This window comes from Coenobita brevimanus, chromosome 43, assembly GCF_032717465.1.
Source record: "Coenobita brevimanus isolate Jiangsu-jjx chromosome 43, ASM3271746v2, whole genome shotgun sequence".
NCBI classification, from domain to species: Eukaryota; Metazoa; Arthropoda; class Malacostraca; order Decapoda; family Coenobitidae; genus Coenobita; species Coenobita brevimanus.
Window position 1 is genome coordinate 32983959 of NC_136996.1, and position 11699 is coordinate 32995657.

Sequence of the window (11699 nt, forward strand, 5' to 3'; positions counted from 1 at the left end):
ACAGAGCCTAGGTAAGGATATCAGATAAGGATTAGGGATATTTGGGGCAGATCTTGGTTTTGGTCTTCCTAATGATAAACGGTTTTGGATGGAGGAGACTTGGGAGTAATTCTGTAAGTGTATTCTCAGAAGATAATTTAAAATTTCCACTTTACAAGATACTGTTCATCGGTACAATTCACTTTTCTTCTATTGCATCTCCTTTTCATGTTCATTATAGAAGAGATAAGTATTATGAAAGAAACCTCAGGATATAGAGATGCGAGCCAAATTGTCAAAAATGTAAGTCGCAGATTCAAAAGAAAATGTAAATTTTATGACCATGCCAAAATTCGGACCAAGGTTAGGACCAATGTTAGGACCAAAGGATGTGGCTTTCTGGGACAGGTTAGGTCCCGTTAAGCTAGGTTCATGTGGTGTCTGTAAATGACCCTCCCAGCTGAGCCAAGGCCAGGATCAGAAAATCCAAAGTTATGACCGTAGCAAGCAGCTTTCTTGGATTCTCTAGGTCAGATTATATTGGAAATCAGAATCGCGTTTGAACACAGGTCTGGGACTCTGTTTCATGTTCATATCACTCGTTTTGGTGACTCCCCCGCCTCCCAGTAATCCCGACTTCCAGCAGTTCCCTCATTCATGACAATATAGTTTGGGTCGAGTCATGCGAAAAGAAGAGTAATGTTGATATAGAAATGCGTAGCAGTATTGAATGAGCCACACTGAACACCCCTGGGGAAAAGAAAAAAGAGCATGAAGAAGGATGGGGGGGGCACTTACAAATGCTGAGGCGCCATTTTTCATATGGGCGAGGAAGAAATGGAAGGACAGATTGGAAGGATAGGTGGATTTTGCTTACATAAGTGGAGGAAAGAAGGAAACAAAGGAAAAAAGAAAAAGACGGAGTGCAGAAGGATTTCCAAAAGTTTTTTTCGGGGGCATCATCAGAAGCAGTAAAATAAGAATAAAAAGGAGAAAATCGTAGGTTGTGTATTTTTTTTCCGCAGCTAACTCCGAGCACAAAGTGGGAACTCTGATCCCTGAGGCCCAGCAATCCTTATACTGTACTCTGCCTTTCTTTTGGATCGAACTCGCGTCCTTCAAATAGGTAGTGCACTACTATACCGCTTGCTCACTAGACAGGGAAAAGTGTGGTAGGATAAATGAATGGGCGCGCGCGCGCACACACACACACACACACACACACACACAACACGAAAATTTATACAGAAGCAGCTGAGACAGCATGTATTTAATGCTGACGGTGGATATCAACCCTGAAATGGCGACATGTGAAGGTGTGTGGCTAGTAGAAGGACTCCCGAGGGTCATGGATGAAATCTATGACCAGAGGAAAGACTTATCATTAATCTCAATCATGCACACATTCGACTGGGTAAGAGAGAAACTGTTTTGCCAACTCTGGTATTTTTGCCAACACGAGTCTAGTGATGCGTGGTCGTAGGTGTCACGGCTAGAGTCACTTTTATTACACTTCTCAGCCCTGGTTGGTGTCGTTAGCCTACAAAAGGTTAATCTGCTTACTTTATGTTCTTATAATGAGGGTTAAAAGCAGTCTTCATTATTCCTTTGATATGAACAGAAATACTACTTTGTGGGCATGGGAATTCAATCAGATGAGCAGTGACCTCACGTTATCTTAAAGTTAACCCTGACCAATCAAGAAACATGAGAGTCCCAACTTCTCCCTCACCCCTCCTGCCTCTACCCTCACCCCCACCCTGCCTATCCTCTCCACCAAACTTCCCCAACCCTACAATGCCCGAACCCTCACCACGCCCCATCCTCCTCCACCCTGCCCCTTCCCTCCTCCGACACGCAACCAACCACACTCCAACCCTACCCTACCCTCACCCCGCCCTCCACCTTCCTTTAGCCGCCAAACTGGAAGGCCGCCGCGCCGAAAACTAGTTCTTCCCTACGCTCGTCCTGCTGCAGCTAACGGTTAGAAAGCGACAAAGAATTTTAGTACCGGTTCTGAATTCCCATGGGGCAGGATAGGGCAGTTCTGTGAAGACGATGCGGTCTTGTTTCTCTTCGATTTATAAGGAAAACCAGAGCATCTCTATCTCATACAATTCCTGGGCGTCATTTGTATTTCTTCCGTGATGTCTTCTGATGCTTATGTCCAGCTTGAGAGGGATTTTCCAAGCTGAAGGGTTAGATACAGCCTTTACTGATTGCTAATATCGGCAAAATACCTAGTGTCAGGAAAAAAAAAAAAAAAGCTAACACAGGCACGTCATGGGAGTAAAATTATTAAAGATTTTTCGGCGCATCACTGGTATTCTAATAACAAGTTGACACACACAGGCTGATAGTATGGTTCCTGTTTCCTACGAGCTGTTTTTGTTCCCCGTTTTTTCTCTCAGTGTTCGCGTTCAGCTGTACTTTCACCATTTACCTGTAAAAAAAAAAAAAAAAAAAAAAGGATGGCTGGTAGAAGTGGACCCCAAATGGACTCATATTCCGTTGGGCTAAAGAGACTTCGTAACACCTCTTCCGTGCTATTTGGTCTTGCACACCGAACCTTACTTTCTCTTGTATGCAACCGATGTGACATACAAAGAATGTTTAGGTGCAATATGCAAAATAAATCGCTAAGAATGAGGTGTTAAGAAGCTTACCATGAAAAAAAGAGTTCATGCCGTATTGTAAACATAATCTGTATATATATATATATATATATATATATATATATATATATATATATATATATATATATATATATATATATATATATATATATATATATATATATTTAATAAAAACTTATCTACCCACAGCTAGCTGACCTCGCCAAAATAAATTCTAGGTTAGGCTTGAACTATCTCATGTACAAGTGAGAGTGTTTTAACCCTCTCATTCTTGGAACAACTTTAGTGTTTTATCCAGATAACGTCAGACGATTTTCTTCAGCTGACAGTGGATCATGGAAGCTTGAAAATGTTAATAATGTCACCATTAACCCTCTCATGGTCGGTAAGACTCTGGTATTCTCTACATACTGATGCCAGACGACTTTATTTAGCTGAGAGTGAGCCACAGGAGCCTGAGAATGTTAATCAGCTAGAATATTTGCTCAGTACCTTGTAAAATAAATACAGGCTGGTCCATATATAACTCTTTTCTTCCTCTCCTCAGGCGATACCTTGTGTATTGAGGGGATACCAGCAGACTGAGTTATCTCTTTTAACACCTAAGATGTCTCCAGGTGAGTGTCTATATTTCTATCACATTGACTTGGCTCAGATTTTCGTCATTTACACCTAACTACACGTAGCTCAGGGGCAGAATAAGACAATACAGCGTCACATCCTTTCCCCAGCACTTCTTCGTGACTATCATCATACTCTAGTGTTAATCTATTGCTACAACCCAGCATTGAAGATGGAGAGGTAGCAAATTTAGGCCAAGCTAGAGTAAAAAGAGTAGAAGCTAGATGAGGGCTATATAAGAACCACCCTGTACTGCGTTAGGGGTGAGTTATCTTTTGCACAAGTGAGAGTATATTAATTAGTTTCATTTTAGATTAAATTCTCTCTCTCTCTCTCTCTCTCTCTCTCTCTCTCTCTCTCTCTCTCAATGTTATTACAGAATACATGCAAGGGGTAGATGAGATCGGCCTGCATCCCACATTTCAGAGTGAACCGTAGTCAACAAAGTTATAGAAAGAGACAAACACGTTCTGTCATCAATATCATTGTTATCATCGCCATCATACGCTACAAAAATTAACTTTAAAATTCTGGGGGATTCTCCATATTTTCGCGATCCTAGTTTTATATTAACCATACTTTCTGTTTTCTTACGTAAACTCGCTTAAATCTTAAATTCCCCCTTATAAGGAAAGTGAGCCCGATTTCTCTTCGCATGAGGTGAGAGCACTTAACCCTTTCAATCCGATGACAGGAGAGAGATGCCTTCACGTGGTGGCACCTATATGGCCAGTCGGTGAAGCTGCCTGGTCATACAGATGTTCCTCAGTTCCCTCACTGTCCCCCAAAAAGTGGATGACGACTGAGGGAAGGAGGGCAATTTTAAAGGTGTTTGTATAACCAGTGAGAGGAGCTACCTGGCTATATCGGTGCCACCACGTGAAGGCCTTCCTCTCCGGTGCCAAACAGGAAGATGAGCGTAATTACTCCTCTATTTTGTATTCCACTGTAGCGGCCGACATTTGCATACCTGACACGGGCCGGAAGCTCTACCGCTCACAATGAAGCCTTATTTCGTCAGACGCGAAATCTTATCGAGGATAATATGACACCGAGAGAAGGCTTAGAATTGTAGTAATAGTAGTAGCAGAAGTAGTAGTAGTTGTAGTAGTAATAGTAGTGGTGGTGGTGGTGGTGACGGTAGTAGTAGTAGTAGTAGAAATTGTAGTAGTAGTAGTAGTAGTAGAAATTGTAGTAGTAGTAGTAGTAGTAGAAATTGTAGTAGTAGTAGTAGTAGAAATTGTAGTAGTAGTAATAGTAGTAGAAATTGTAGTAGTAGTAGTAGTAGTTGTCCACCTGGTTCACGTTTTTGATGAACCTTGGGAAACAAAGCGCCACCACATTCTTGCCATGCCCTGACTATTTAATAAGCTTTGGATAACCTTTTTTTTAATTACGGACGGCAGATACAGTCATAAATGAACTCCAGGTACGCGAGGCCCTTCCAAATATAGACACCCCCGTTAGGCAGCACCAAGAATCAGCTAAATATTAAAAAAAAGTAGTCACACGGCGTCAAGAGGTGGTAAAAAACCTGGTTGATGTGCGTAGGAAAACAGGAAGATGGGTGGAGAAGACACACACACCGTCGTTGACCCGTCCTCCGCAGGCGACGTGTGGGAGAAGCGATTATGACAGGACTTCAAGGATGGCATACCTCCGTGCAAAACAGGGGCGTTGGGTAAGTGTAAATATTGTGTAGCCTCGTCAGTGTGAAGAATACAGGGATGTGAGGTTTGTTGTTACTAGCTTTCAAAACACGGGGAGCGGTTCTGCGAGAAGCTCAAGAGAGAGAGAGAGAGAGAGAGAGAGAGAGAGTGTGTGTGTGTGTGTGTAGTATGAGGCTCCATATTTGGCCGTACTAAGAGAATTTTATTGTTGAGTTCGTTATTTAGTACCCGGAACATGCCGGAAAGGGACGCCTTCAGGTGGTGGCACTGGTATGACCGGGAGAAGGAGCTGCCCGGCTGTGCAAAAATTCCTATTCTCTCCCTGTCCCCAAAAGGAGGATGGTGGACTATGGAATTAGGACAATTTCAGCCTGCAGTCCACCGGGTTCACGTTCAGATGAGCCTAGGATTGGAGTTACTTATTAAAACAGAGAGTGAGAACGTTTGGACAAGCCCTTAATTTTTGGCGGTATTTTTTGAGGCATGTGAAGATGGTACAATTTATCTGAGCTTTCTGTATCGTTTGCAATACATTCTGTAATACGGGATGCAGGTTAATGCATAATATTACGGGTTTGCAGCCTCTGAGTCTTCCTATTGTGTACTGAAAAACGACGAATATTGTAAGAATGCCCTCTAGTTCCTCTCCCTTACCTGCATATTAGTGTATCTGATGTCTCAATAGATTCCTGTATGGCATCTGTGCAACCTGTGATTATATAAGAACATACGAGGAAATTTTACATTATAGGAAAGATAAACTGCTGGGGAAAATTTGCTTGGAACCCCTCTCCCTGCTGATGAAAATACGGCTCTTAAGGTTGCCTCTTTGTTTAAGGGAATTTCTACGCTCCTCTTTCTTTGCGATTTATTTTGCATATAACGCCTTATTCTTTTCTTGGTTACTATATACGGGAACTACGTTGGTATTACAAAGATATAAACAGCATACAAAGAACTGAAGTCAGTAATATAGAAAATAAATCGCCATGGAAGTGGTATCAGAAAACCTTTTAAGATGATGAAAATACGTGTCTTAGAAGCGAGGATGAGAGGCTGTGTGACCTCCAAAACTAGTGTGCGTTGCCAGGTGTATCTTAGTAACTTAAGTCTTAGCACAAAGTTACCTCATACACGCTGACAGACCATTTTTAAGCTGAACTAAACTGCTTAGCGTTCGGAAGACGGTTAATATGCCTTACCCTATTTCCAGTGTCTCTTTATCAACATTAGAACTGCGGCAGTATATTTAAGAATTTTCGTTGCAAAGAATATGTTTAGGATGCATTATGATTAACCACACATTCTGAACGCAATACTACGAGTGTTTAAGACACGGGCTGTAGCAAGGTTGCACCAAAGTCATCAGTCCAGTTAAATGGCCATGGCAATGATACTGTATACACCAATAGCTGGCAAACACAGACTGGCACACACAAGACGATCCGCGCGCGCGCACACACACACACACACACACAAACACACACACCTCAGACAATCAGTAAAATTATTAGGCAAATGTTATTACTTTCAGTGGGACTCCTAATGGGTGAGGCAGAGACAGAGAAACACAACTAAACATATAAACACACAAACCCAGCCGTCAAATTAGCAGTACAAGGAGTGGGTAAATCTTGCTATAATTGGTTTGTTTTCACTTGACAAGGGTCCCTAGCCACTTTCCCCTCACAAACGCAGGCACACACACACAGACCCAAAAGGACACAGATACAAAAACCCACATAGGAACCCACATATAGGCCAACCCAACCCACCCAAAACCCACACACACTCACACAAACTCTAAATAGACCCACATTTCAAACATACAAGTGACAGAGTTAATAGTCTTCTTTCAAAACTCCAACACACTAAAATCTCCAACAATCAACACAAGGTAGAGTCAGTGTCTTTACCTTCAGTGGGACTCCTATGGGCCAGACAGGCTCCCACCAAACACACCGCCAGACTGATCCATCTAGTCCTATGGTTCACCTCGTCAAATTACGTCCTCTGCTCCCCTCACTCTCCCTTGCCCTACCCATAACTCCCTCCCCCTACACCTACCCACGTCCCTACTCCCTCCCCTCCCCCCCTTTCCCCTCCCCTCCCTCTCTTTCCCCCCATGGTTCATATCCTCCCCTCCCTCCCTTTTCCCCCCTCCCCTCTCTCCCATTCCCTACTTTTTTCTTCCTCCCCAATACCTACTTACGACCCTCCCCTCCTCTCCCTCCTTCCCCCCCCCATTGGACCGGTCATCCCCTCTCCTGTCCCCTCCACCTCTCTTCTACCCCTCTCCTGCCCTCTACACCTAACCACTCCCCCTACACCTACACCCCCTGCCACCTCAACCCCCCCCAACCCTCCTTCCAACACCCTCCCAACAGTCAGTGACAAAAGTTAGCGTATTATTCCATTGCATCTATTTCACACTTACAGCATGCCCGTCACTTTCCTCCCTGACGCATCATATCAAGAAATATTATCTATGGGTAGAGAAACTTATTAAGCCTTTCCCAGTTTAGGAACATCAGCCAGCAGAAGAAAATGAGAAGTAAAGGTGTAAAATTAGACTAACTTTGACCCCAGACTGTACGGCATCTACATCAGAGCTGACTTCTATAAAACACCTATGCGATAATCAAGGGCATTTTTTTTGTCGTTCGCCATAGCATTGTTTTTGTAGACGTTTTTCAGCGTAGTTTTTTACTCTTGGTCTGCTGGGGTTACGTGAGGTTTGGTAAGTCGGCCAGTGTGTCAAAAAAGAGAGGTTTTTCTTGGAGAAGTTTTTCTCCTTACATGTGCAACGATAATTTTAAAAAAAATTAAGAACACCAATACAGGCTTTTGTGTTTGTGATTTATGCATTCTCCCAATAACTCTCTCTCTCTCTCTCTCTCTCTCTCTCTCTCATACATACATATCTATCTATCTATCTATCTATCTACCTATCGATCTGTCTACCTGTCAATATCTATCTATCTATCTATCTATCTTTCTATTTGTCTATGCTCAGACGCCTGTCAGGGTGGCCACGGTCGAATCGTGTCCGTGTCACCCTGTCCTTCGTCATCAAGTTGCCCTTTCCCCAACTCACACCTTCTCTCTTGTACAGTACCTGTCCACTCAGTGCCTCTAGATTATCCTCTGTCGCTGCCTCCCCCTACCCCCTTTCTACTTCACTCACAGACACTCCCCTAATCAATATCTCAGTCTCCATTCTCTCCACATGAACAAACCATGTCAAGATAATTCTCCTAATGCTTTCCATCGCATTCACATCAGCACCACAACGCTCCTTCACATCCCCATATGTCTGTCTGCCTCTCCACGGAACTCCACATGCACCTCTCAGCATACGAGGCGGTGTTATTCGCACCGACAGTAGGAAGGTGTGGAGAAGAACTTAGATTTTTATGATAATTTTTGAAGTCTGTGATGAAGATAGAGTATGTATGACCTTCGTGTATCGTTGCTGACTACACTGTGTATTATGGGATGCAGGCTAATGAAAGCTAACAATTACAGGTGGTCCATCATTACCCCTGGTCTTGTGGTTAGACTGCCCTGTTTGAAGTGGATGGAGGGTATTCATTATTTTTATTATTATTATTATTATTATTATTATTATTATTATTATTATTATTATTATTATTATTATCATTACTATTATAATTATTATTATCATTATTATTATTATTATTATTATTATTATTATCATTATTATCATTATTATTATTATTATTATTATTATTATTATATATTATTATTATTATTACCATTATTACTACTACTGCTACTACTACTATTACTACTACTACTACTACTACTGCCACTACTACTACTACTACTACTGCTACTACTACTACTACTACTACTGCTACTACTACTACCACTACTACTGCTACTACTACTACTACTACTACTGCTACTACTACTACTACTACTACTATTATCTAAATGTAATGCCACCTGAATGAGTAGGATAACCGTGTGGGCTTATAAATGTTCTTAACTACTGTAGCCTAACCTCGGGCCCCTAAGTCTGGAAAGGAGTAAAATGGGATTGTCTATTCCATTCTTTGCTAATAACTTGGCACACTAACTCTGACTGTACTACGCGACCTAACTTGACACAGAACGCACTCCCTCACCCACGCCTCAACACCCACACCCCCAACACCCACCCCTCACACCCACACCCCAACACCCCCCCAACACCCACACCCCAACACCCACACCTCAACACCCACACCCCCCAACACCCACACACCCCAACACCCACACCCCAACACCCACACCCCAACACCCACACCCCCCAACACCCACACCCCAACACCCACACCCCAACACCCACACCCCAACACCCACACACCCCAACACCCACACACCCCAACACCCACACACCCCAACACCCACACCCCCAGCACCCACACCCCCAACACCCACACCCCAACTCACACACCCCAACATCCACACCCCCAACACCCACACCCCAACACCCGCACCCCAGCACCCACACCCTAACACCCACACCCCAACACCCACACCTCAACACCCCCCCCCCAACACTCTCCTATACAACACTTATACTCTATCGCCGTTTCTATAGTTAATAAAGTAATGGCCTAACAATGATAAAATTAAGATAAAATAATAAACAAAGAAATATATGTAAGCTAAAAAAAGAAAAAGAAAAAGAGATAATGAAAGAAAGAAAATTACCATGGACAAAGCTTCATGCGTCGAAAACTGGCATGACAAAAATGAAATGAATAAAAAAATAAACATAAAACAAAAAAACGCAAACAAAAGACAAAAACACTGACTCAGTTTCATGACGCGAAAAACTTTACGACTTAACAAAGACAACCGAACTGAATTTTTTTGCCATTGCTCTTGCAGAATGAGAGAGAGAGAGAGAGAGAGAGAGAGAGAGAGAGAGAGAGAGAGAGAGAGAGAGTGTTTGTGAGCTGTTGTCGTGTTAAGGACGATATTCCATTACAAAAAAGAAGAAAAAATGTCCTTCATGGTTTCACGGTTTCTCCTCTCTTTCCAGTCTATCTCCATCTATCTCTTTCTATCTCCATCTATCTCTTTCTATCTCCATCTATCTCTTTCTATCTCCATCCATCTCTTTCTATCTCCATCTATCTCTTTCTATCTCCATCTATTTCTATCTCCATGAATAGTTATCTGTTTTTTTCAATATTAGCTTCATTGCTTCGTGAAATCTTCCAGTTTGATGTATTTTTTTATATATTTTATTTTTGTCACCTACAGAGAGAGAGAGAGAGAGAGAGAGAGAGAGAGAGAGAGAGAGAGAGAGAGAGAGATTAAAGCAAGGTCACTGAGGCAAGGGTAAGGGCGAGAGTGGGTGGGATCTGCACGTAGAACCGACCATACTATAATTTTTGTATCTTTTTTTTTCTTTTTTTAAATCTTGTTTTTGAGTACGTATAGGTGAGTTATAGCTGGCCTACGTGAGAGAGAGAGAGAGAGAGAGAGAGAGAGAGAGAGAGAGAGAGAATGGACAAAAAGAAAGGAAGTATTAGTAAGAAATGTGGAGGAAATACTCTGAAAGGCGAGAGAGAGAGAGAGAGAGAGAGAGAGAGAGAGAGAATGGACAAAAAGAAAGGAAGTATTAGTAAGAAATGTGGAGGAAATACTCTGAAAGGCGAGAGAGAGAGAGAGAGAGAGAGAGAGAGAGAGAGAGAGAGAGAGAGAGAGAGAGAGAGAGAGAGAGAATGGACAAAAAGAAAGGAAGTATTAGTAAGAGATGTGGAGGAAATACTCTGAAAGGCGACAGAGAGAGAGAGAGAGAAAGAGAGCAGCCCTGACTGTCGAGAGAAGGTAGGCAATATTAGATACAGTTCCATGCAATAGTTTCATACCCCTCTCCCCACCCCGACCTTCAATAACCCATTACATTGGTTTGGGTAAAGTTTTATCTAGGCTGTGAAATCCGTTTGGCTATTTAATCCGTTACTTTTATTTGTTACTTTTAATTACCAAATCTAATGTAATTTACTGATCTGCTTAGGAGATGGAAAAGGATGGGAACTTCTGCAGGCGACTGTTGAATATACTAGGAAATCCTTTTTAAGCTGAATAAAGTAGTGCGAGAGCAGGAAGAATGAAAAATTAAAGTGGGTTATATTATAATTATTATTATTATTATTATTATTATTATTATTGTTATCAAAGATAGTTGTAACCTAAGACTCATCTGAATGTGAACCCTGTGGACTGCATGCCTAAACTGTCCTTCCGCAGCTCACCATCCTCCTTTCGGGGCAAAGGTAGAGGACTGAGGGACGTATGTATCCCAGGCACTTCCACCGCCACGTCACACTAGTGCCACCAAACGAAGGCGTCCCTCTTCAGCAGCGCCTCATCATACTGAAGAGGCTAATTAAGTAACCGCTACCGCCGCCACCCTCACCCCGTTTTTTATGCATCCACCTTCGTTCTGTTTTTTATTACATTTTTTGCTGTGTTTTTTGCTTTTGTTTACGTTTATCCTTCCTGTTCTTATAAAAACTTGTTTTGGATTTAATTGGGATATTCCCTTTCATTAAAATTATGTATTTTTATTTATTAATTGGACTACTAGCACTGGAGAGCGACGCCTTCATGTGGTGGCACCAATGTAGCCGAAGGGATATACAGATGCCCTTCCACTCCCTCCCTGTTCTCTGAAAGGGGGATGGTGAACTACAGAAAAAAGGCAGTTTCGTCCTACATTCTGCTGGGTTCACATTCAGATGAACCTGAGGTTGCTACTACAACT

General features: G+C 42.3%; 1 protein-coding gene across 1 annotated transcript in view; it reads left to right on the forward strand.

Annotated features, from left to right (window-relative positions):
- Positions 1-322: 322 nt before the first annotated feature.
- The window catches only part of LOC145397884 (putative methyltransferase-like protein 24), a 62117-nt gene continuing 50740 nt past the window's right edge, over positions 323-11699 (forward strand). The window contains exon 1 of the mRNA XM_080270918.1: positions 323-387. Coding sequence (XP_080127044.1) covers positions 323-387 — 65 coding nt within the window. The remainder of the gene's footprint in view (positions 388-11699) is intronic.